Source organism: Nothobranchius furzeri, chromosome 12 (genome assembly GCF_043380555.1).
Source record: "Nothobranchius furzeri strain GRZ-AD chromosome 12, NfurGRZ-RIMD1, whole genome shotgun sequence".
Classification (NCBI taxonomy): Eukaryota; Metazoa; Chordata; class Actinopteri; order Cyprinodontiformes; family Nothobranchiidae; genus Nothobranchius; species Nothobranchius furzeri.
Genome location: NC_091752.1, coordinates 35,811,601 through 35,839,223, shown reverse-complemented (window position 1 = coordinate 35,839,223; position 27,623 = coordinate 35,811,601). Strand labels below are relative to the sequence as shown.

Genomic DNA, 27,623 nt, shown 5'->3' with positions numbered 1-27,623 from the left:
GTTGACATTTAAAAACAGGAAGCAGAAAGTGAGTGTAGACTGTTTGTTCCCATCGAGATGGCTATTAATCTGACTATTCCCCTGATTCATCTTTTGATTACAGGTCTGTGACATTTCGGAATTGTTTTATGCCAGTATTATTTATATTTTGTGTGCTTCCTTTGTCTAAGGATGTTTTTTTTAGTTGCAATAACTTAAAAGTGTTTTATTTTTCTGTGTTTTAGAGGTTTCATTTTTTGTTTAAAGCTGCAATAAATATTTGCAATAGGTACATCTAAAACAACAACTAAAACAGTGTGTACTGTTATTACAGGAATTTACTGTATAAGTACAGTGAGTAAAGTATCAGTGAAGACTGGAGCTTCAGTCTCTGTCCCCTGTCTCTACAGGCCTCAGTACAGAGACAATGTGAAATATTTATGTAAATGGTATGGATGGTCCTCCTGTTCATATGCAGTAAAGACAAACACACAACTAAGTTCAGAGTATTCCATCTCTGATGACAAGAACAAAAACATCTTCACTGTGACGTTGAAACAAATTAACAAATACGCTGACTACCGGTGTGCTGTGGAGATTGCAAGAGCGTATGATGATGGATCTGACTTCCGCCTGTCAGTCACTAGAGGTAAGTTTCATTTTTATAATTACATTTTAAATTCATGTGAGCTATCCATCCATCCATTTTTGGTCACTTATCCGGGCCCAGGTCGCGGGGAGAGTAGCATAAGCAGGGAGGCCCAGGGTTCCCTTTCCCCAGCCACTTGGGCCAGCTCCTCTGGGGGAATCCCAAGGTGTTGCCTGGCCAATTGAGGGACAAAATCTCTCCAGCACATCCTGGGTCTTCCTTTAGGTCCAATTGGATGTGCCTGGAAAATCTCACCAGGGAGGCGTCAAGGAGGCATCCTAACTAGATGCCTTAACCACCTTAACTGGCTCCACTCAATGTGGAGGAGCATCGAGTCTTCTCCAAAACCCTCCCCGATGACCGAGCTTCTCGTCTTATCTCTAAGGGAGAGCCCAGCCACCCTGCAGAGAAAACTAATTTCAACTGCTTGTATCCGCAATCTCATTTTTTTTTTGGGTCTCTATTAAAATCTTGTCACCATACATGAGGGTTGGAACGTAGATCGACCAGTAAACAGATAAACAGACATTCTGGAACATTTGCGGACAATTCAATCCGTTTTTTAACCGGAACTGTGTTTTCAGACACACCACTTTTGTACCGGAACTTGTCCTTTCGGCTGCGTTGACACAGCAGGGAAAAGTTCCAGAAGTCTGACGGTGGCGTCGGGGGGGGGGGGGGGGGGGGGGGGGGGGGGTCGGACTCATGTTAAGAAGAAGAAGAAGAAAATATCATTTCTATAGCTCCTCTCACGATAAAAATCACGAGGCGCTTAAGCATAATTCTGCGCACACGAAGATGCATAAGAGACCTGGATGAAGAAGCTCAATGGTTAAAGGAATCACTGAAGCGGTGTGACGCGCTCTGTCGCGCGTCTAGACGGTACCGTAGGAGGCGAGCTGCCGTGGTTCGCCGCATGCTACTGGAGCGAGCTATCTAGGTGCGCACAGCGTCCCCCAGTCCCCTCCTCCTCCCCCTCCCCCTTGTCCGGAACTTTACCTCACCAGTCTGAAGTAGCCACCTTGTCCGTAACAAGTCCGGACCTGTTACTAGGGGCTTCTTCCGGATAAATTCCGGAACACGTTATCCGGATGTTTGTATTCAGACACAAAGGTCTTACGGACAGATTCTGGAACATTTCCGTTTTTCATGGCCTGTCTGAAGGGGGTTCTTGACAGATCAGTACAACGCCCGCATCACTGCAGCATCAATCCACCCTTCGATCTTGCTCTCCATCTTTCCCTAACTTGTGGACAAGACCCAAAGATACTTAGACTCCTCCACTCAGGGCAGGACCTCTTCTCTGACCTGGAGAAGGCAATTTTACCTTTTTCTGACTCAAGACCATGGTCTCAGATTTAGAGGAGCTGGTTCTCATCCCAGCTGCTGCACACTTTGCTGCGAACCGCTCCAGTGAGAGCCGGAGATCAAATTCTGATGAAGCCAACAGGACCATATCATCTGCACAAAGCAGAGACAATCCTTAGGCCACCAAAACAAATCCCCTCATTACCTTAGCTGCATCTAGAAATCCTATCCATAAAAGTTATGAACAGAATTGGTGACAAAAGGCAGCCTATGCTGAGTCTAACTCTCACTGGAAACAAGCCCAAATTACTGCTGGTAGTGAGGACCAAGCTCTGACACCGGTCATACAGGGACTTAACAGCCTGTATCAGAGGGCCTGGTGCCCTATATTCCCAAAGTACCCCCCACAGGGTCTCCAGAGAGACGTGGTCAAATGCCTTTTCCAAATCCACAAAACACATGTAGATTGGTTGGGCAAACTCCAATGCACCCTCCAGAATCTCCCTAAGGGTATAGAGCTGGTCCAGTGTTTCACAGCCAGGACGAAAACCACATTGTTCCTCCTGAATCTGAGGTTCGACAATCCATCAGACCCTCCTCTCCAGAACCTCTGAATAGACTTTACTAGGGAGGCTCAAGGCCAAGGTCCCCACCTTCAGCTACCACCAATCACACATTGCAGTTGACCACTTTGGCCCCTCCTGCAAGTAGTGAACCCATGGGAAGGGGTATCCATGTTTCCTCTTTAGGTTGTGCCCGTCCGGGCTCCATGGGTGAAAGCCTGGCAACCAGGCACTCGCCGACATGCCCCACCTCCAGCCCTGGCTCCAGAGATGGGCCCCGGGCGGGGGAACACTGTTTCCATTTGTAACATTCATTATAAGGGGTTTTTGAGCTGCACTTTGTCTGATCCCTCACCTAGGACCTGATTGCAATGGGTGACCCTAACCCTTTGATGCATAATGGTCACTACAGTGGACAGGTACTTAAAATTGTTATTTATTTGTTTTTGCTATTAAGCACAGCTGTTGAAGACTTTATTGCATTTGAACCCCTCCATTTGTACTTCAGTAAGTCAAACCAACATATTTCATGTTCAGATTGCACACTGTCCACTGAGGTGGACATGTAATAAATTATTTGTAAATCAAGTTTTACAAAAAATATGTAAATATGAAATTTGTTTCATTCACACCTAAAGATGAATGAAAAAAATTGTTAAAAAATCATGGTTGAAGATTTCATAATTCATGCATCAAAGGGCTAACAAAGGCATAAAGCCTCAGACAACTTAGCTCCTAGGATCACTGGGGCACTCAAACCCCTCCACCATGGTAAGGTGGCAGCCTGGGGGAGGGGTTATGTGAGCTAAAAGCTAAAATATATGTTTTTGATAATCGTAGGTTGTTTCTTTTTCAGACAATGCTATTGAGAATTGTTTGAAATCTGGGATTTCAGCCATAATTTATTTCCCATCCAGGAATTCCCAGTCTCTATGTGGATAGTCAGGAGGTGACAGGATTTATTGGAGGAAACACAACCATAAACTGTCGCTACAGAACCTCTGGAAGAATGAAATGGTGTAAACTGGGCAGCACATGTGTGACAGAAGGATCTGGATCAATAGATGGAACAAGTGTAACTATGAACACAAGAGCTGTTAACGTATTCAGTGTGATCATGACTGACCTGAGACCAGAGAGCAGTGGTTGGTATTACTGTGTCAGAGGAGACTTTCAGATGCCGGTGCACCTAACTGTTGCTGTTAAACCTGCAGGTGAGAGGTGACAGTCTGGATGCCCCGTAGTCTAAAATTAGTTTTGACACATATTACATTTCCTGTCTTTCAGTTACCACAACACATAATATGGGACCGATATTGTTCACAATGTCAATGCAACGAACTAAGGCTTTTTTAGGTGTTCTCACGTCCAACCCCGTGACTGTAGTTGGAGAAAATGCTACATCTACGAAGGAAGACAACAGTTCAGAAAGTAACATGCCACGTCTAAAGAAACATCTCGTCCCTTTGTTTGTCATGACTGTAGCTGTGGCCTTGTTCATCTGGTTCAAAGTGAGATCCAGTAAGTTTACTCAGACATTCAGATTTAAAATGTTTGTCAATGTGCTGTTATTTTTTAAAACCAAGTTACTGTAAATTGTTACTCTGGGAAAAAAAAGAGGTTTTCTTTCCTTTCTTTCTTTCTTTCTTTCTTTCTTTCTTTCTTTCTTTCTTTCTTTCTTTCTTTCTTTCTTTCTTTCTTTCTTTCAGAATGTGCAAATTCAGCAACCTCAGAACAGGTAAGTGATGCTTATAGAAGCATAACAGGGTTTATCTGAAAAGTTTAGATCACTTATCAAGTGTTGCTTCAACAGCCCTAATAAAAAGTTAACCTCTTGTCAATTCAAAATATTTCAAATCTTCATAGCACTACTTGTTACTCAAGGGCCACACACAACACCTGACACACAGATGACCATTTTTAGGGGGCAGTAGGGGACCTATGACAGAGCCTCACTTAGGCTCCCTGTACAATTTCTTCAATTCCATTTTTGAAATTGAGAAAAGTTTTGTAAAGTGCACAATTGTTTGTTTTTCTAATTTCAGTCTGAAGATGAAGTGACATACACTCATGTTAGATTCAGAAGAAAACTATCATCTCAGGTAAAATTTTTTTAAAAATCACAAAAAGGAAAGATGTACAGCTACATATGAATCTGACTGTTTAGTTGTTTGGTGTGCCGGAAAAGGAAAACCCATCAGCACTTTAAAGTCTGTTCAATTCTCTCTTGGTTTACAGACTTTTCATGGTGACAACGACACAGAAGTGGTCTACAGTTCTGTGGTTAGAAGGCAATAACGTGTCAAAAGGGTAACTGCTGAAGTGGATTCAATGCCACAATGTTTCTAATATTCTCTGTGTTAGGCATTTTAGTTTACAGTGCATAACAAGCTTAAAAAACAGAAAAACATAACATTTGTTTGTTACGCTGCTTTTCAGTGATGTGCGGTCAGAGGAGGCACTTCCTCCCTTGTCATTGTGACAATTAAAATACTAATAATGATTTAATATCAAGTCAGTGTATCCAATGATTGGTTTCTACAATAGTTTTGTTTGTGATTTCATCATGTTTATCATCAAAAATGGCTGAATTTACATATTTCCTGGTCAAGTATACATGCAGAAGCAAGAAGGGAGGCAGAGATGCCTGCCTCTGCTCTCACGGCGCTGCCCCTTACACACTAAATGATTCAGGAAGGGTGCTGTGCCCTCTGGAGGCAGAGATGAGAGCTGCCTCCATTCTCACAGAGCTGTGCCACTCACATTCACTGAAACAGGACGTTGGTGCATGCTGCTGTCTGTCTTTATACCACCAACACACATGTTTTATTTAACATGTGCTGCACTTGACGATGTTCTATATTCTGTTTAATATATTTATTCACTGTGTGTGATAAATGTAGTCTTTCTGAGTGCCCTTTAAAAAGCAGTAAAAAAAAAAGCACTGGGGGAGGCAGGCAGTACCCTGCCTCACAGATAGGGGCAGTGTTGAGCTCCGTAGACACCTGTGTAAACTAGCTCTTCTTCACAGTGCTGGGGTGTGGAGCTGACAGGTCTCCAAGGGTGAACTATTTGCTCAGACTGAATAGAAGATTTATGGCTCAAAACTGAATAATTTATTTGAACTGGATTTTCAGTCAGAACAGGAGATATTAGAGGATGATTTTTACAGCAGAGTGGTGCAGATGTCAGGTTCCTGGACGTCATAAACACATAAAGGTAAGATCATACACGACTTTCAGCTGTAATAAAAGAGCTATACCAAGAACAATGAATACATTTTAAGTCAAATTTGCCCAAAAATTAAATAACATTTTACTTTTCTTGTTAGTGTAAGTAAATTTTACTTATCACAGACATAGAATCACAAAGTGCTTCACATAGATTAAAACAAAATAAAACAAAGTCATAAAATCATAATGATCTCAAAACAGAAATAGATCAACATCAGAGAAAATAAAGTAATACAATTATAAAATTTCATATGCAGATGACATATTAAACATTTTAGTTAAAGGTAAGAAAATAAAAGGTTTAGGGAAAAGCAGCTTTAAATAAAATGGTCTTTAGCTGTTTTTTAAGTGTCCAGACTGTCAGTGCTACGATAGGATAAACGAAGATCATTCCAAAGTCGGGGTGCAACAGTCTGGAAGGAGCGATCACCTCAACTTTTATATCTGGTCTTTGGAACTTCTAGATGGTTCTGGTGTGTGGACCTGAGGGCTTGGGTTGGAGCATAAGGCTTTAACAGTTCAGTAATATAGGGATGAGCTTGACCATGTGGGGCCCTGAAAGTTATAGTCAGGACTCTAAAATAGATTCTAAAGTTAATGGGTAACCAGTGCAGAGACAATTGAATGGGAGTGATGTGTGTTCTAGTGTATTGTTAATTAGTATGCTATTAATTAAACCATAACTAAGAAGTTTAAAAAAATAGTTAATTCAAGGTAAAAAAAAATAAAATACAAACTTCTATTTTGGGATCACATATTTGTAAGTCTGACTCCAGAGCAGTCGTGCCTCCCCAGTCATGTACCTCACTGCAAGTCACTGCTGCTTTTGCCTGATTAATAATTGATGAGCTTGCTAAAACCATCAATTGTATGTTTTTCTTTGTGTTTTTATTTTCATATCATGTAAATGGATTCAACTAATTCATGGATAATTTTGAAATTGTAACATATAAAGTTTCCTGTCGTACATCTTACTTCTTTGGGGTTGTTGCATAATTTGTTTGCTTTCTGAGAAAGACCTAAGTCATGTTCAGAGAAACTTTGTTCTTTCCACAGTCAGACTAGACACTGCAACACCCATGGTTTTCACATTTTAAGCATAGGATAACATTTGTGACACACTGATCCTGCCACATTCCCGTATTCTAATTTGCAGCTATACAATATTATGTCACATGGCTGCATGCAATTAGCCTGAGACATGTGCAACCCCCGCCCATGCTGTCATGCCACACCTCCAATTTCTCACGCTAAAAAGCAATCTCCCTCAAAATGCTATTATGAAAACTCCGTATTTCTGTACCATTTTCCTGCATTGTTTTTTACATAAATTAACTTAAATTGAAGCTGCTTACTCATAGTCTTTACTTACTTTATTTACTTCTTAAAGTAATAACTATGAGGTTTAAGTTGATTCGTGTGTAACCCTCCTCTAAAAAGGAATAACTGTTCAAGACCGAGGTTCCTCCCAGACTGCTGCCAGTGATGGACTGGACCCAGTGGATCCAGAATAACAACAGAAGAAACTATGAGTTATTTTCTGATGCAATATCTTGTGTAACAAAACAGAAATTTGATTAAAATGTTCAAGTGTTAAACACTTGTTTAATCAATAGATTTTCAGTGGTCTCTAGTAGGAATGAATGCCTTGTAAGTCATTCTCTGGGTAAAAAAATCTCCAGTGCACCCGTTTCAGGAACTAGAAGTGAGCCGCATCACAACTGAGCTTCAGACGACAGGATCTGAACTCTTTTTCCCTGTTATTTGGACATCTCACTTTTTTTTTAATTTGTTTATTTCATTCAAAATCAAAACAAATAAAACATATAAACAATACATAACAACAACAAATCTAATTTGAACGAAAATGAGCAGAATGAAGAAAAACTTCTTATAACTTCTGCCCTCTTTTCCAGAAGAAATAATATATTTATGTACAATTTGCATTTGTCAGACACACATACAGATTTATTTAGAACTTTTTCCTGTTCTTAATTCCAGTGCAATCATGATCATTGATTTAATTTATATTTTCATAATTATTTAGTACACTCAATTTGGTACATTTTTTGAATACATTAAATGACATAGTTTTTTATATTTCCCTTTTAAGGTTATTCCATAATTTAACACCATTTACAGATATATTCCATTCCGTAATTTTAGTTCTAAATCTGGGTTTTGTAAACACATCAGTTTCTTTCAGCATGTAATTACTAGATCTCTTTTCAAATATCCCCTGAATGTTTGTTGGCAGATTACCTAAATTGGCTTTATACATGGTTTGTAAGATTTTCCAGTCTTTTAAATCATGAAATTTCAGTAATTTATATTTAATAAACAATGGGTTTGATGTATCTCTACAGCCACTATAACTGATGATTCTCAAAGCTCTTTTCTGTAAAATAGATAAGGGTTGTGTATAGCTTTTGTATGTTGCTCCCCAGATTTCTGCACAATATGTCAAGTATGGAGCAATCAGTGAATTGTACAATGCCAACAAACCAGAATTAGTCACTAAAAACTTGACTCTATGTAATTCTCCTACAGATTCGGCAATTTTACCTTTTATGTAACTAATATGGGATTTCCATGTCAAGTCTTCATCAATAAGAACTCTAAGAAATTTAGTTTCTTTTACTCTTTGAATTTCAGTCCCATCTATTTCCAATGACACATCACTGTTCTTTTTATCATTAAACAGTATAAAATTTGTTTTATTAAGATTCAGTGTCAATCTATTTATATCAAACCAGTTTTTAATTTTAATCAGTTCATCATTTATCACTTTAGCCCCCTCCTCAATATTTGATCCTGAGTAAAACAGTGTTGTATCATCTGCAAACAGAATGGTACCGAGTGTCTTAGATACATTTACCAAGTTGTTAATAAACAAAATGAACAGTTCTGGTCCAAGGACCGACCCTTGTGGCCAAGGTCCGAAATTAAATTTTTTACTCACCGGCCAAGTTGGCTGGTAGATGATGAAAATCTACCGGCCAAGCATATCTTTTACTGGCCAAAATTCTAAATGATTTAGATCTACCTAAAGCAAGCAATTCTGTATTATGTTGATTCCAAACAGAGTGACAAAGTAATTAAAACATCAATTAATAAGAAAAACAACTCTTTTGTCATTTTTACTATTTATTTATTTATTTTTAGAGATGTTTTTATGAACTCTTTCATTGAAATCTAATCAGACTCCTTGTTTTCTCTGTCCATGACGTCTGGCCTCCTGCTTCTGACACCGTCTTTGTGCCAAAGCATTACAGCCTCATTTGGGTCATAGTCCTTGATCTCTGGAGAACACAGCTGCACCATGAGAATATCTGAAAGTGTGTCAGGGCTAGGGTTGTCACGGTAACCGGTGTAGCGGTAAACCCCGGTAAAAAAAAGTTGACAATAATAATAACCGTCTTGTTTTTAAAAAAAAATTATCTCGGTGGATTACCGTGGCTGCGGTGTAGGTGCGGTGACCCTTACCAGCCACCGTATCATCTGCTGAAGTTGCCGTCGGCACATGCGCACTTTGTTGTTTACGACCAAAACTTTCTTTAAGCTAAAGCTGAAATAATGGCAGGAGGAGACGGCAGCACTTGGGACATTTATTATCCCTCAAAGAAGACAAAGTTGGAAGTATGGGCATTTTTTGGATATTTGAAGAATGTCGAGGGACAGTTGTCTGTGAAAGGCAGCAACGTGTACGTGGCCATCATAATGTAGCCATTGTCTCACGACTCCGCCATCTCCAGTTCGCCACTTTTCACAAAATCTTCTGGTTGCCACTGGTCCTGGTGGTTTTTCTTCCGGTTCGACGAGTTTTCTTTTGGAAGGCTGGCTGACTCCAGTTAAAAACCGCCACATTTCACCGCTAGTTTTAACACGAAGGTAACTGCTAACTTGATAAACTGATTGAATGGGATAGGTGGAAATGAAGTTGGATGCTGCGTTCACGTTTCGCGTACGTTTGTGTACGTTGCTTGCAGGCGGGAGGAGTATCAGAAATCCATGGAAGATGACTGATAAACATAACTAATTTGGTGCAAACATTTACTCGCCAGGTGGTAGGTAGAGCTCAAAAACGTACTCGCCAAATGGAGCAATTTGCTCGCATTTGGCGAGTGGCGAGTGTTAATTTCGGACCCTGCTTGTGGCACTCCACAACTAATATCACATAGTTTTGATTTATTATCCTTTATCTGAACAAACTGTTTCCTTTTTTCTAAATAAGTTTTAACCCATTGATGAGCCACACCTCTTATTCCATACTGACTTAATTTTCGAAGTAACTGTGAGTGATCAATGACATCAAATGCTTTTTTCAAATCAATGAAAACACTAATGAAATAATTTTTATTGTCAATTGCTGTTGATATTTTATCCGTTAATTCCATTATTGCCATTGCTGTGGAATGTTTTGTTCTAAACCCATATTGTTCATTGTTTATTATTCTTTTCAATGAATTTATCCAACCTTGATACAAATATTTTTGCTAATATTTTAGAAAACTGTGGAAGCAGTGACACTGGCCTGTAATTATTGAAACTGTGTTTATCACCACTCTTATACAAAGGAATGACTTTTGCTGTTTTCACTGCATCAGGAAAATTTCCAGTAGAAAGTGATAAATTACAAATCTAAGTGAATGGTTCAATGACAGATTCTATGATGGTTTTAACAGTTATCATGTCCAAGTCCTGAAAATCAGTTGATCGTTTGTTTCCACAGTTTTTTTTTACAATGTTTCGTATTTCTTCTTTATCTACTTTGTCAAGGACAATACTATTGACAGTACTAATCATTGTGGTCAATTTATCTTCTATTATTGGTTTGTTCTCCATCAAACTCCTACCTACATTTACAAAAAGATCATCAAACTCATCAGTGATTTCTTTATCATCATAAATATATTTTTTGTCCTTGACAAAGTGATTTGGAAAACTGGATTTTGTTTTCTCCATTAGTCACACTGTTTATTACTCCCCAAGTAGCTTTGGTGTTATTTTAATTCTGATTCAATAGATTACCATAATAATACACATCGATTGGCACATAGATTGCTGATTGGCTTCACCTGGCAGTAAGGCGTTTCCTGTTTTCAGTGTTGCACTACGTGTAGCTGTTTGGTGTTTGGGGCTCACTAAAACTGATTTAATTTCTCTGTACTAGGATATCTCTGAGTTATTGTAGCACATAAGCATGCTAAAACACACATTTTCTGTTGTTCCACCTAGCTTTTAGGGAACCATTTGAGTTTGCACGCAGTTTATTTGGTGTTGAACAGTTTGCTCGTCCAGTTAGCTTAGCCTCATCATGGCTGTGGCTACTTCTGTCTCTGCTTCTCCATCTCCTATCTCTTGCTCTCTGTATCAGATGTTTAGTTACTCCTCTGCCTCGTTTAGCGATAATGGTACGTGTAATAAATGTAGCATTTTTGTAGCTTTGGAGGCCAGGGTGTCGGAATTGGAGTCCCGGCTCCGCGCTGTTGAAAAACCAGTAAACAGCCGTAGCTACTTAGCTAGCGCAGGGCTAACTAGCTCAGAACCACCCCGTAGCGATCCTCCAGCAGAACCCGAGCAGCCGGGACCTCAGGCCGGCTGGGTGACGGTACGAAGGAAGCATAGAACCCAGCCCGTGGGCCACCACCAACCCGTCCACGTTTCTAATAGATTTTCCCCGCTCAGTGACCCACTGACAAGCCAACTCTGATCATTGGCAGCTCCATAGTCAGAAACGTGGCATTAGAGACTCCAGCAACCATAGTTAAATGTTTACCTGGGGCCAGAGCGGGCGACTTTAAATCTTATCTGAAACTGCTGGCTAAGGATAAGCGTAAATACAGTAAGATTGTTATTCACGATGGCGGTAATGACACCCGGTTACGCCAATCGGAGGTCACTAAAATTAATGTTGCTTCAGTGTGCAAGTTTGCCAAATTAATGTCGGACTCCGTAATTTTCTCTGGCCCCCTGCCTGATCGGACCAGTGACGACATGTTTAGCCGCATGCTGTCCTTCAACCGCTGGCTGTCTAGGTGGTGTCCTGAAAACAACATGGGCTACTTTGATAATTGGAAAACTTTTTGGGGAAAATCTGGTCTGATGCGGAGAGACGGCATCCATCCCTCTTCGGATGGAGCAGCTCTTCTTTCTGGAAACATGGCCAGTTTTATTAGTCTTCCATGACAACCCAGGGTCCAGACCAGGAAGCAGAGTCGTAGTTTAACACACCCCTCTGCAGCTTCTGTACTGTTACCCACTGTTAGCAGAGTTTGATTTACCCAGCGGTTGGTCCAAGACTCCCAAACGAATCTCCAGGATTAAAAAGGAGGAAATAAATCCATAAACAGAGCGACTGTTTCAACAGGCCTTCACTGGTGGTAGCACACCCTGATTGCGCCTACAAAACACCAATGCACCCTTTTTATTGGTCATTCCACGAGGTCATAGTTCAACTTCCTCTACAGTTGCTTTTCAAAATAAAAGCATATACATATACACATTCTTATTTACATATTTACATAGATGCATAACATAACATAGCATATTATTCTGATGCTTAACACCCATCCACTACCCCATAGAGACAGTGTCCTGCCCACGGCCAAAATCACACAGATTAAATATCAGGCTTAATAAAGCAAATCATGGAAATCTCATAAATATTAGAACAAATTCAACTGAGCAGAAAATTAGAAAAATTAAATGTGGGTTGTTGAACATTAGATCCATATTTTCTAAGACTTTGTTAGTTAATGACTTGATTTGTGATAATCAGATATCTTTGCTCTCTCTCACAGAATCCTGGCTGCAGCAAGAGGACTATGTTAGCTTAAACGAGTCGACTCCTTCAAATTATTTAAATCATCATATTGCTCGAAGTACAGGGCGAGGAGGAGGAGTAGCAACCATTTTTCATTCTGACTTATTAATCAGTCCCTTACCAATAAATAGCTACAGTTCGTTCGAACATCTTATTCTTAGTTTTCCTAATCCAGATTGCAAAACTGCAAAACCACTTTGTTTATAGTTTTATATCGTCCACCAGGCCCTTACTCTGAGTTTTTGGATCAGACCTCTGATTTTTCATCTGATTTGGTGCTAAATACTGATAAGGTCATTGTAGTGGGGGATTTTAATATTCATGTGGACATTGAAAATGATAGCCTCAAAGTAGCCTTTAGTAATATCTTAGACTCAATTGGTTTTACTCAAAGAATACATAGCTCCACCCACTCCTGCCATCATACATTAGACCTTGTGCTGACTTATGGCATAGAGTGTGAGGAAATAATTATCTTTCCACATAATCCAGTCCTCTCGGACCACTTTCTGATAACCTTTGAGTTTTTTAGCCCCTCACAAATTGATGCCTTAGTTCATCATGTTAATTCCTCTTTACGTGTGGCATTAGATGATGTTGTCCCTTTAAAAAAGAAGGTAATTAGGGACAGGAAGTTGGCTCCCTGGTTTAATTCTCATTTACGAGCCTTAAAACAAAACTCTAGAAAATTGGAGAGAACATGGCGCTCTACGCACCATGAGGAGGCCTACCTATCCTGGAAAAATAGTCTTGTGCTTTATAAAAATAAGCTTCGACAAACTAGAACAGCTTATTTCTCTGTATTAATTGAGGAGAATAAGCATAATCCTAAATTTCTTTTCAGTACAGTTGCTAAACTAACAGAATCATAGCTCTGAGCCATCTATTCTCTTAGTCCTCAGCAGCAATGACTTCATGGGATTTTTTACAAGTAAAATTAATTCTATTAGAAACAAAATCTTTAGCATCCTCCCTACTGCGATTTCTTCTTCCTCAGTAAGTAAGGCAACATCAGAGGTGACTGTAGAACCTCACCTGTGCTTGAACCATTTTGATCCAGTTGAGCTTTCAGAGTTATCAAAAATATTAGCTTCATCTAAACCTTCAACTTGCATTTTGGATCCAATCCCAACCAAATTATTTAAAGAAGCATTTCCTTTGGTTACTGCCCCCATTCTAGATATAATCAATCTATCCTTAGTAAATGGATATGTACCACAGGACTTTAAGGTTGCTGTAATCAAACCTTCACTTAAGAAGCCTTCTCTGGATCCAGATGACCCAATGAATTATAGACCAATATCTAACCTTCCATTTTTATCCAAAGTCCTGGAGAAAATAGTGGCCATCCAAGTATGTGAGCATTTAAACACTAATGCTCTGTTTGAGGAATTTCAGTCTGGTTTTAGAGAGTATCACAGCACTGAAACTGCATTAGTGAGAGTTACAAATGATATTCTCATGGCCTCAGATAAAAATCTTGTGTCTGTTCTAGTCTTGTTAGATCTCAGTGCTGCCTTTGACACAGTTGATCACAATGTTCTTGTAAACAGGCTTGAACATGTTGTAGGGATCAAAGGAACAGCGCTAGGCTGGTTTAAATCCTACCTGTCTGATAGATTTCATTTTGTAAATGTACATGACAAATCGTCTTCATACTCCAGGGTTACTTGTGGAATACCACAGGGTTCAGTGCTTGGACCAATTCTTTTTACTATGTATATGCTCCCAATTGGTAAAATCATTAGACTCAAGACTCAAGACAACTTTATTAGTCCCCGAGGGGCAATTCGAGACAGCATTGTGAAGCAGCCGGCACTAAAATCTCTAAATTCTAAAAACACATCCAAATTACACATTTGTAAAACCCATAAAAACCTATATACACAATCATGTCATAAACTCACATGTGAATGACCAACAATGATTAAAACTTTGGCTCACTCACTCACACACACACACACACACACACACACACACACACACACACACACACACACACACACACATGTAACTACATGCACGCACACATACAAGTAATGCACACTCCCCCTATCTGCACACACATGTAACTACATGCACGCACACATACAAGTAATGCACACTCCCCCTATCTGCACTGAGAATTAAGAAGAAGCACAGCTCTGGGAACAAAGGAACTTCTCCTCCTCTGTGTTTTACAGCATGGGCATCGAAGTCGGCGTTTGGAGGGCAGCCACTCGAAAACAGTATGAAGAGGGTGTGATGGGTCTTTAATGATTTTCTGTGCTAAACTTCCTGTATGCTGGTCACATTGAGAAGTTAAGCTTCGCAGTGGTAGTCCAATGATCCGAGAGCACACCTTGACGGTGCTTTGTAGACGGCTTCTATACTGCAGGCTGACAGAATAAAACCAACAGGGGATGGAAAATGTGATAACACTCTCTATAAAAGAATAATAGAAAGTCAGTAAAATGTCCTTCCTGACTCCAAATGAATTCAACTTCCTCAGGAGGTAGAGTCGTTGCTGGCACTTTCTGAGGATGTCCTCGGTGTTGGAAGCAAATTTCAGGAGGTGATCAATGGTGGTCCCTAGATATTTATACTCTTCAACCAGCTCCACTGGCTGTCCATGAATGATAGTGGAGGCAGCGGTAACCAGCGCTCTCTGTTTGTTTGAGAAGGACACCACCATCTCCTTGGTTTTGGTCACATTCAGCTCCAGGCATGCAGTGTCACACCAATCCACAAACTTCTGCAGGACCTGCCTGTGGTAAACAGTAGGGCCTGACAGAAGAGACAGGAGCACAGTGTCATCAGCATATTTTACCATGTAACTGTCAGGCTGGATGGATCTACAGTCATCTGTGTAGAGAATGAAGAGTAGAGGAGACAACACGCAGCCTTGTGGGGTGCCAGTAGAGGTGTAAAGAAGGTCCGAGAGAGTGTTGTTAACCAGAACTCTTTGTGATCTGTTAGTTAAGAAATCCAGGATCCATAGGATTATCTGATCATCCAGGTGAAAAAGAGAAGTGAGCTTGCCAGCCAGGATGTGAGGTTGTAGGGTGTTAAACGCTGAAGAGAAGTCAACAAACAGCAGTCTAGCTGAAGAGTTTGGGATCTCCAGATGTCGGTGAACCATGTCTAAGAGGAATGTTTTTGCATCATCAACACTTCTCCCTTTCCGATACGCAAACTGAAGTGGATCTAACTGAGGGTGTAAGGCTCTGATAATGTGATGTTTCAAGATCCTCTCCATAGCCTTCATCGGTAAAGAGGTCAAAGCCACAGGTCGAAGATCATTGAGAGCCTTAACCCTGCTGGTCTTGGGGATGGGTATGACCGTAGAGTGCTTCCAGAGCTGGGGAACTGTACTTGTATCCATGGAACTCTGGAACAAGGTCTGAAACACACCCCCTAGTTGCTGTGCATAGTTTCTGAGAACTCTGCTGCTGATGTGGTCTGGGCCAGGTGCACTTTTCTCCTTAGTCTGCTTAAGAGCTTTCACAACCTCCTGCATGGTAAATTTAAATCTGAATGCAGGGTTCCCAGGGTTTAATTTAGATTTTATTTCCTGGAGCTGGACGTGATTATCAGACTCGAACCGAGTATAAAAAGAGTTGAGATCATCACGCAGAGATGTCGGTGTGCTGCTCTACACCTGAATTGACCTGCCACTAGGTGTTGCTATTGCTGTATTTGCTGAGGCCATGGTCTTCAAACCCAGCCAAGCGGAGCAGAGGTTTCCCTCCGTGAACTTTTCCTCCACTTTATCTTTGTATTTTAATTTGGCCATTTTTATGGCTCGCTTGACCTCTCTGTTGATTTCCTTTTTCTCATGTTCAGAACCTGTGAAGAAAATCTTTTTTTTCTTATTTAAGATTTCTTTCAGTTCTTTAGTGATCCACGGTTTATTGTTGGGAAAGATGGAAACTGTTTTGGATGGATGGGATAAACTTCCACTGTTATGCTGACGATACTCAGCTATATTTATCCATTAACCCTGATGAACCTAATCGGTTGGGTGGATTACAGGCTTGTCTTGAGGACATAAAAAATTGGATCACTCTAAACTTCTTGCTTTTAAATCAAGACAAGACGGAAGTTCTCATCTTTGGACCAGAAATCCAGAAAAGGAAATTGCTTAGTCAATCACCTGACCTGAATGGCATTAAATTAGTCTCCGAGAACAAAGTAAGAAACCTTGATGTTATCTTTGACCAGGACATGTCATTCAAATCCCACGTTAAGCAGGTTTGTAGGATTTCCTTTTTCCACCTTCGGAATATTGCTAAGATTAGAAGCATCCTTTCCAGGAGTGATGCTGAAAAACTAGTTCATGCATTTTTTACATCAAGACTGGATTACTATAATTCATTACTCTCAGGAAGTCCACAGAATGTAGTTAAAAGTCTTCAGCTTGTCCAAAATGCTGCAGCTAGAGTTCTGATGAGAATTAAAAAGAGAGATCATATCTCTCCTGTCTTAGCTTCCCTACATTGGCTACCTGTTAAATTCAGAATAGATTTTAAGATCCTTATTCTCACATATAAAGCTCTTAATAATCAAGCTCCATCATACATCAGTGATCTGATTGTTCCACATGTTCCTAACTGAGCACTTCGCTCTCAGACTGCAGGTTTACTGGTGGTTCCCAGAATATCTAAAATTAGGATGGGAGGCAGATCTTTTAGTTATCAGGCTCCTCTCCTGTGGAACCAGCTCCCAGCTTTTGTCCGTGAGGCAGACACCTTGTCTACTTTCAAGACTAGGCTAAAAACATTTTTATTTGATAGGGCCTATGGTTAAAATCTGATGTTAGCCCAGATCTGGACAAGTGGGGGAGTAGAGGGAGGTGGAGTGTACAGTCGGTAAAGACGTCTCTCCCTTGCCCTGCCTCCAACATACCTCCATCTAAATAGGATAGATTATCCAGAGTTATCTCTGTAGTTATGCTGCTATAGGCTTAGACAGCTGGAGGATACACTGACCACTTTTCACACTCTACTACTTTCTTCTACAATCTGCACTTTAACTGTACTATTTTCTGCAATTTCAGCTGTTAACTTTATTTTCTCTCTAAGTGTTTTTCTCCCCAGAAGAAGCTACAACGATGTTCTGCTGAGCTGTGGTGGCCTCATGGAGGGGGCCATCGTCTAGCACACTGCTGCTAACCACTTAAACATTCTCCCTCTCCTGATAATAACTTTTAGCTTTCCTTGACGTTGGATGTGCTACTGCAAATTTATCCGTTTAATTATAGATTCACTAGGATAAATACAATAGTTTATCTCTCACCAAATAGAATATTTACTAAGAAATCACAATAGACACATTACTTTGTCTTTGTGTGTGTGTGTGTGTGTGTGCGTGCGTGCGTGCGTGCGTGCGTGCTTGCGTGCGCGCGTGTGTGTGTGTGTGTGTGTGTGTGTGTGTGTGTGTGTGTGTGTGTGTGTGTGTGCTCTATCTTCTCGATTCCCAGTGAGTCGTGGAGGATGGCTGCTTAGACTGAGCCAGGATTCTCTGGAGGTTTCTTCCTGTTAAAAGGGAGTTTTCCTCTCCACTGTCGCTTTATGCTTGCTATGAGGATTGCTGCAAAGTCACTTACACCAGTCAGTGACTTGATGCAATTTGCTGGGTTCCTTATATAGGAAACATTATTTCTGATTGGCTTAATGAACTGACCTGAATTGGAATGTTTATTATGTGAAGTGCCTTGAGACGACTCTTGTCGTGATTTGGTGCTATATAAATAAAATTGAATTGAATTAATATTTTTTTGCTTCCTAATTATTGTTACCAATTTATTTTTATATGTTTTATGTCTATCTTCTGCTTCCCTTATTTGCAACTTAAAAAACTCCTATATAAGCTACTTTTTTGCACACACATTCTTTAATTCCTTAGTCATCCAAGGTTGATTTTTCCCTTTTACCTGTAGATTAGATTTGATTTTTTTTTTTTTTATTTATTTATTGAGAACCTCATTAGCTCACACCATAGTGTGGAGCTATTCTTCCTGAGGTCTCTTTCAATTTCATTACAAATATTTTACAAAACACCCCCATCCCCCCCCCCCCCCCCCCCCCCCCCCCCACACACACACACACACACAAACACCCAACAACAACCAACTCCAGGAGCTCATTATAATCATACCAGCTCAATTGCTATAATTATATACCAATAAGTTACCACACACTTCAGAGTTCATGAAAAATCTAAATAGGTGAAAACGGAGAGTTTACACAGAGCAATAAATAACTATATCCAAGAATCAAAAATCATATCACATCACTTCCATAACAAACAAAAATTATAGAAGCTGTCATATCAGTCACATTTACAATTCACTGTGCAAAATTTACTGTTGTGTAAATAAAAAAAAGCTTTAACTTCTTTTGAAAACATCTTCTGTTATTCTCTAATAACAAAAATCTCGGTATGGCATTCTATGCAACCATGGCTCTGTAATAAACTGCTCTTTGCCTTTAATTAGTTCTGCAGCGCGGTAGTGCGCACCTTATGTCACTTGTCTGTCTCGTCATGTAATCATGATTGTCTGAAAAAAAAGATAATTTGTCATAAATTATTTGAGGTATTTTTGTAGTTATTATATTTCTTATAAATGTGATCAGTGAATACTTTAATCTACATTTCACTGTTAACCAGGCCAACCTATCGTGCATTCTACTTACATTTGTTCTATAATTACAACCCAGAACAATTCGTGCAGCTTTATTTTGTGCCACTTGTAACTTATTTAAATTCATTTCACTTGTATTAGACCAAATAACTGATGCATAATCTAAATGAGACAGTACTAATGTTTGAACTAAAGTTTTTATCTGCAAACGAGGAATAAATTTACAACAATATTTGATTGTGCCCATACTTCTTCCAAGTTTCAGCAGGACATGATTTATGTGACTAGTCCATGACAATCTAGAATCCACAATTACCCCCAACAATCTTGCTTCTTCTACCTGCTCTATCTCTATGTTACCTAGCTTCAAATGCAGTCTAGGTGTCATCTGTAGTGTATATGTATTTCCCACTATCATGCATTTAGTTTTTTCTGCATTGATTTCTAGTTTGTTCATTCTAAACCATTGTGTAACTAAATCCAACTCCTTTTTTAAAATATCATTTAATTGGCCTTCTGTTTGTGCTGATGCAAATAATGTAGTGTCATCTGCATATATAGCCATGGTTGCATGTTTTAAAATCAAAGGTAAGTCATTAATAAAAATAGAAAACAAAAGAGGGCCCAAACAACTGCCCTGTGGCACTCCACAATCTAACTGACCCGTTTCAGAATAACTGCCATTAAAATAGAAGTTGAATTTGCGATTCGTTAAATAACTTTCTGTCCACTTAATGGCGGACGGCTGAAATTTATAACGTTCTAATTTTTTTAATAAGATTTTATGATCAATCACATCAAAAGCTGCACTCAAATCTAAAAATATAGTACCAACTAACTTTTTATCATCTATTTCTTCTAACCAATGATCAGTACTCTGAGCAAGTGCAGTAGTAGCGGAGTGACCCGCATTATATGCATGTTGATAAATTGTGTTTAATCTATTTGTTATAAAATATTCTTGTATTTGTTCATATGCTACTCTTTCCAAAAGTTTGCTTAATGCTGGTAGCAAACTTATTGGCCGACTATTTTTACCAGACAGTGGTCCTCTGTTATTTTTGATTAATGGAATTACTTTAGCCTTTTTCCATTGGGCTGGGAAATACTTTGATTAAAACTTATGTTAATAATATGTGAAACTGGCAGTAAAATAAAATCTGCCACCAATTTTAGCAATCTTATATCAATATCATCCATTCCTGGGGGTTTATCTTTACTATTTAAGATTAATTTTTTAATGTAATCCTCTGACACCTCCATAAACTTAAACTCACAGTCTTTCATTTGCATTATATTATCCTTAATTCTTTGATAAGATGTATTTTCATCTTTTCTCTCCTCCCTGGTATTATTCAATGTTTTAATTTTATTGATAAAAAAACAGTTTTAAATAATCAGCTATTTCTTTTGGTTTGGTTAAAAAAACTCCATCTGCCTCTAGAACAGTAGGTGCCTTCCTTTTTTTAACCCCCATAAGTTCATTTAATGTACCCCACACCTTTGCATTATCTAATTTAGCTTCTATGATTCTTCTATGATAATATAATTGTTTTTTGTTTTTATTCAGTTTGGTTACAATGTTCCTTATTTTGCGATATTCACACCATGTTTCCAATTGATTTGTTTTTATTGCTTCTAATTTTAATTTGTCCCTCTGCCTCATATGTTCCTTAAATTCTGTATCCAGCCATGGAGAAGCTACATTTCTTACTGCCTGTTTCCTCATCGGTGCATGTTTATTTATCACCTTTGTTAACAAATTGTCAAAGATCTCTACAGCTTTACCCGGATCCTGCTCCTTTGTTACATCTTTCCAATCTATGTTTCTTATTTCATCTACAAAATCACTTTCTCTAAAGTTTTTAAAGATTCTTTTATATATAAAGTGTTGACCTTTTGGCACCTTGACTTTTCTTTTAATAGCAACCAAATTATGGTCACTGCAACCAACTGGAACAGAAATTGCCTCAGAACATAATTCAGCCATATTAGTAAAAATTAAACCAATACTCGTTTTAGAGCATACACCATTATTTTTAACCTGCACTCTTGTGAAATCTTTTACAACTTGTGACAAATTAAAAGTATTAGCAAATGAGATTAATTTGCTCTTTAATGAGCAATTTCTTGATTTCCAATCTATGTTTAAGTCCCCTAATAGGTAAATCTCATTTCCTGTGTCACAAACCATATCTAACATTTCACCTATTTGATGGAGATACATTATAGCAGCATCCGGCGGTCTGTAGCAACATCCAACTAAAACAGATTTCAAATGAGGAAATTGTAACTGTAACCAGAGTGCTTCCACACCTGTAATTGTGAACTCTTGCAGTTATCATTATATGATTTCAACAGTATTTTCATGAAGGATGTGTATGCAGCATTGACATCACTGACGCATACCTCCTTCCAATTTTGTTTATTAAGATCTTTGTTTAATGCCTCCATGGCTTTAACAGATTTATCCCTTCTGTAGTTTATGGTGATATTTTATGGATTGTTTGCATTTGAAGACTGCGAAAACAGGTCACAAATATATAACAGGGTCACTAATATCCGTCATTAATATCCCAGTTTTCCTGACATCATTCTTATGGTTAGTGAATATATTATCAATGATTGTTGCGGTCCGAGATGAAATTCTAGTTGGCTTGTTTATCAAGGGAAATAAACCTAAATTATACAGTGAATCTGCAAAATCCTTAGTTATCTGTCCAGCCTCATGTTCTAAATTAATATTAAAGTCCCCACATAGAAGTAATGTTTTGTATTTATCGTGATCAACCAATTCAATGACTTTTTCATTAAATGTCCCAATACATGATCCCGGTGCTCTATAAACACAACTAATTAAAGTATTTTTAGCAGCTTTATTGCTGATTTCTACAGTTACAATTTCCATAACATTATCTTCCATCATTGTCATTTCCTTAAGTAGGAATAGATCTGATTTAATGAATAGGGCAACCCCACCAATGAAATTGTTCCTTTCAGCTCAATTTACAATGTGCTGACACCACTATGCAACATTATGTAAAAAGCAAAAGGTCGTTTTACTCACTTTGGCAAATTATAATAATTAAAATGTCCCATTGCGGTATCATACAAAATGTTTTTGTTTTTTTTCAGAGGACAAAAAATGTAGAGTGAAGCTTTAGGGTCAGGCGCTTGGCTCTAAACTAAGGTGGTGGTGGCTCTTACCCAACGAATGACATGATGACATCTGAGAAAAGGAAGTAGATTCAGTATAACTGCTTGTTAGTTCTTGTTTTTACTCTTTCATCACCATGGCTTTTTCTCTGAGCTTTCTTCTGGTTCTTACTTTGATCCCAGGTCAGTAACATTTGGTTTAATCGTGCTATTTATTCACTGTGTATATTGTGTTTGGTGGTATTATGATTAGACACGACATGTAAAATTGTTTTTTTTTTTAATGAACACTGTGTAAAGTGATGAAGGAGCCATTTCTCAAGGTTATTATCCTCTAACCACTGTTCCCTTTGACACAGTGCCAGAGTGCATGAAAAAGCCTCAAAATGTTGCATTCGCTTCTAAACTGTTTACGTTCCAGCAATGAAGACAGAAGATGAAGATGCTTTTCTTTTCTTTCATTAGATCAAAGAACTCTATTTTCAATAAAGCTAATCAAAACAACTCTTAGTCAATAATACAATGTGACCGATCTGTGAAATCACAGTATTATGATTAATATGTTTTTAATAAGTAAATGACTTATTTTAGTCACTAGACACGCTGATACATTAAGGTAAGCAATCACATGACACATTGCTGTGCTGATCCAATCAGAACCTTCCTAGTCTGAAGCATGGCAGAGTCTCTGTGGTGTTTATTAATTATGTCAGCTTAGATTCGTCCAGAATCAAAAACATCCAGATTAATAAAACAGTTCCAATGCCATTTTAATTCAGTATTCATCCGTTTTCAACAAGATCTCAAGATCCCCTGAAGTTCACCGCATGTTAAGTGAAGTATGGACAGGCCATCTGTACTCCTCTTTTTAAGCTAAGAACTATCAAGCTGGGAAAAATCTGTCGTTGTTATCAACCAACAACGGTTCCTTCAGAATAAAAGCTGAACTCACTGACCCAAGGAGGGTCCTCTTTTTGATGCTGTGAAACATCTGTAGCTTTTTACCTGGAGACAATCCAAGGACTAGTCTGTTGTGCTGTGACGCTGTACCATTGGCTCCAGTACCACAAGGAAGGTCCGAGGACCTGGGCATTCTGGATCCACAGTGGAGGTCTCACTGAAGGGTATGTGGATGCGACAAACTGGCGTCTCATGTGTTTATGACCACAGGCTCAAACTTGATCAGTTAGGAGCAAAACACCATCTCCCACTCAGACTCGCTTCTCCGGACACGGAGGTTCTGAACTTGGCATCGTTCACACACACACACACACACACACAAACACACACACACACACACACACACACACACACACACACACACACACACACACACACACACACACACACACACACACACACACACACACACACACACACACACACACACACACCATTCACCTCACTTCATTCCAATAGAACATTCATCATTAGAGAGTTAGTCTTGTTAAATTGTTTAAAAGTCATTTAGTAATAAATTTTCTTAAACGTTTGAAAGTATCTCTCTCTCCTCTTGTCTCAGTTCATGCAAAGTGTTTGTTTAAATTCCCTGTAATAAAAAGATCCAATCTTCTGATTTAAATAACCCAGTGTCCATTAGATGGGATTCATACTCGATATGAATCTTTAATGTCTTATGGTCATTAATTAAATGTAATTCTAATCCATTACAACTGTTATAAAACGCAGTGTGTTCTTTTTTACAGGAACTGGAAGCACAAGTAGAGCCAAAAAAGTATCAGTGAAGACTGGAGCTTCAGTCTCTGTCCCCTGTCTCTACAGCCCTCAGTACAGAGACAATGTGAAATATTTATGTGAAGGATATGAATGGTTTTCATGTTCATATGCAGTAAAGACAAACACACAACAAAGTTCAGAGAAGTATTCCATCTCTGTTGACAAGAACAAAAACATCTTCACTGTGACGATGAAACAGACTAACACAAACTCTGACTACTGGTGTGCTGTGGAGATTGATTATGGTCCTGATGATGGATATGACTTTCACCTGTCAGTCACCAGTGGTGAGTGTTATTTTTTTATTTACATTATAAATCTTGAGGTATGTGTTGCAAATCCAAGGTTTAGTATTCATGTGTTATCTCGTCAGACAATAACTAATGAGAAGTGTGTAAAGTCTGAATTTTCAGCTTTATTTTATTTCCCATCCAGGAACTCCCAGTCTCTATGTGGATAGTCAGGAGGTGACAGGATTTATTGGAGGAAACACAACCATAAACTGTCACTACAGAACCTCTGGAGGAATGAAATGGTGTAAACTGGGCAGCACATGTGTGACAGAAGGATCTGGATCAATAGATGGAACAAGTGTAACTATGAACACAAGAGCTGATAACGTATTCAGTGTGATCATGACTGACCTGAGACCAGAGAGCAGTGGTTGGTATTACTGTGTCAGAGGAGACTTTCAGATGCCGGTGCACCTAACTGTTGCTGTTAAACCTGCAGGTGAGAGGGTGACAGTCTGGAGGGTTTTTAATTGAAAGTAACCAAGACAATTATAAATTATTGGACTGTGCTGATTAGTCCAGAATTTAACAATCAGTCCTTCCCTACTAAAAACCACTGTGATTATTTTAAACCTTAAATAAACTGTTTTGTTTGCAGATGTAGTCACATCCAGTCCTGTAACTAAAGCTACAGAAATTATCACAGTTAATCTAACTGTTACTGTTAAATCCACAGGTTAGAGATAACAATTTTAACATTTGTATTTTTAACAGAATTGAACCCCCGAGTGTGAAAAGAAAAAAAATTACAAAAATATGGTTAATCCTGCATGACGTATAAGTATCATCATTCTCATCTAAAGAGGGTTTTGTTTATTTTAGTCACCCCCAGCAGTGCTCTAGGAACTCAAGCAACAACTACAGTTCCAAGTGGACAAGAGAGGTCAGAGTGCACCAATGTTTTATTTAGAATTAGTTCAAATTAAATAAATTATTTAAATTATATTTTATTCCACATATTCAGAACTTTGCACCTTTTACTTTCTGTTGCAGATCCTCTGTGGACCTAACAAATTTCATCATCCCTCTGAGTTTGTTGATCTTCATTGTGATTGTGGCGTTGATTGCTTGGCTTATATTACGACACAGTAAGTCTGGCTTTAGTTTGACATTAAATACGCTTAAAACTGATTTTCTATCACAAGTACAAAATCAAAGGTTTATATTTACTAGAGCGAGGGAAAGCCGATTCCACAAAATCAAAACAGGTGAGTTCAAATGAACGGAACAAGGATTAAGTATCTTCTAGCTCTTCTGACTTGCATATCGTTATCATCAGAGCACAAGCATTGGGTTAAATAAAGTTTTGGTTTCTTAATTTACAGTCTAAAGAGGAAGTAACATACACTGATGTTCGATTTAAGAAGAAAACAGCAGTTCGGGTAAACCTGGTACACAAAAAGGGAAGAAAAATGTGTGATGCTGCAAATAAAAATGTGTTACATCTGTTGTCCCCACAGGGAAGTGAGAATGATGAGGATGTGACCTACAGCTCTGTGGTAATAAGGTATTAAAGAGTCAAAGGGTAACTAAAGTGTCCGAGTCACATTAGTGGCCACTACCTGGGTGCGAGACAGTGGTTTAATTTTTTTTAACCCGCACAATTTCTGTCAAACCGACATTTTTTTCTGGTCTGAGTATCTTTGATTTTCCTTTCTAATTTGTTTTACTTTTCTTTCAACAGAATGGTGCAAAAAGAGAAAGATGTTTGTCAGGGAAACTTTCCCTGCGTTTGTTGGTTAAAACCTCGCAGCAAATGAGAAACAATTTTTTTTTTACTTGTGCAAGGAGATCGAACGATACAGAATAGGCAGCTTCACAGCCTGGTTCAGGCTCATGCTCGGAAGTTTCTCAGCAAAAAGTCTGTCTTCATGGGTCTGACCTCCACCCTCCTACATTTGAAAGCATCGGGCAATCTCAACGTCTCTATGGCAACCGGACCTTGTCTCTTATCAGAACAGAGTGTCCTCTGCAGTCTCTGGATGTTTGCTCCACAGTTTCAACATTAACAGTTCTTAAGCAGTTATGAGAAACAAAGAAACTGTATAAATGATATAGTTTTTAGTATGTAAATGTGTATAAATATATACATTTTTCTTACAATGTTCCATCATGAACTCACATTAACCTTACATGCAGGGCCGGATTATCATTGCAGGGGCCCCTGGGCACAATGTGCTTAGGGCTTGTTGGTCTCCTCTCTTGCCTTCAGAAAAAACTGCTTTCTGGCCTTTCTATTAGTAAATTAATTTACAATGTCATCAAAGTCCAGATTCCTGACAAGCTGAGATTCAATAGCCATCAATGACAGTGCTGTTGAGTTTGTGTTGTTCTCAGTTCATTTTTTATTCTTGCCATTTGTGAAAATTGTTCCCCTTCACAATTTGCAACTGGTAGCAGGCGAGTTGCAAGCTTTTCAAAAGTGTGGGGGATGTTGTCTGTGCCTAAAATAATTATGTTATTCATCTTGTTAGTTTAATTTCCATAATAGTTGAGCAGGTGTGAATTTTAAGACGCATCATGCATGTCTCCATTTTAAACATGTTTAAACTGTTCAGAATACAAATCCAGGTTCTGTCTCGTCAGATTGGTACAACTAAAGTTTGTACTGAATGAAATTTTACATTAAACCATGTTGAAAAGGTAAGAAAAGGATCAGATTAAATCGTTTTTCCCCTCATTTACAGTCAGTACAGCGCTGTGCGCATGGCTCTGGGGTTAATCAAGTTTAATTGTTTCTCTTTGCAACAATCTTCACAAGAAGGCCAAACAGTTAAATAGCAGGTTACAGATATTTCCATTTGACTGTTTATTTTGATGGTTAGACAGCTTCTATTTCATAATAGTGTTTTTTCCCATGGCTGATTTATTTCATGAGACGTTACAGCAGAATGTCTCTGTTCCGTCAGTCAAGACTAACGGGGTGGAGCCAGTGTGTCATTGGCTGCTAATTCAGTCAGACAAAAGCAATCACTCACAAAGTATCGAACCAAATGCTTCAAAAATGTCATCCAAACAACTCAAAATATCGTCTACTGACAAACTATTCAACTCTAGTTGAGCCACCAAAGAAAACAGAGCTAAACTAAGTTCAGGCAATGCCGCCATCTTTGACTACCTTAAACTGTCCGGTCATGTACGGTGAGCAGAAATCCAGGAAAACCAAACGATTTTGAAGGATTAACCAATGGTATTGCAGGTCACACCCACTGGCCTGACTGACGGACTGAGACATTCTGCTGTAAAGTCTCATT

General features: G+C 38.9%; 1 protein-coding gene across 1 annotated transcript; it reads left to right on the top strand.

Annotated features, from left to right (window-relative positions):
• LOC107376050 (uncharacterized) lies at window positions 1-27,623 on the top strand. Its single transcript, XM_070543123.1, has 24 exons — window positions 1-103; window positions 314-796; window positions 887-1,057; window positions 1,985-2,041; window positions 2,686-2,803; window positions 3,400-3,713; window positions 3,787-4,020; window positions 4,209-4,237; window positions 4,545-4,601; window positions 4,738-4,782; window positions 15,050-15,122; window positions 15,222-15,310; window positions 15,786-15,908; window positions 15,959-16,058; window positions 16,219-16,315; window positions 22,452-22,522; window positions 24,046-24,363; window positions 24,512-24,808; window positions 25,192-25,252; window positions 25,363-25,457; window positions 25,543-25,577; window positions 25,695-25,751; window positions 25,830-25,876; window positions 26,054-27,623. The coding sequence occupies exons 1-24, from the start codon at window positions 58-60 to the stop codon at window positions 26,127-26,129; spliced, it is 3,093 nt and encodes a 1,030-aa protein (XP_070399224.1). The 5' UTR covers window positions 1-57; the 3' UTR covers window positions 26,130-27,623.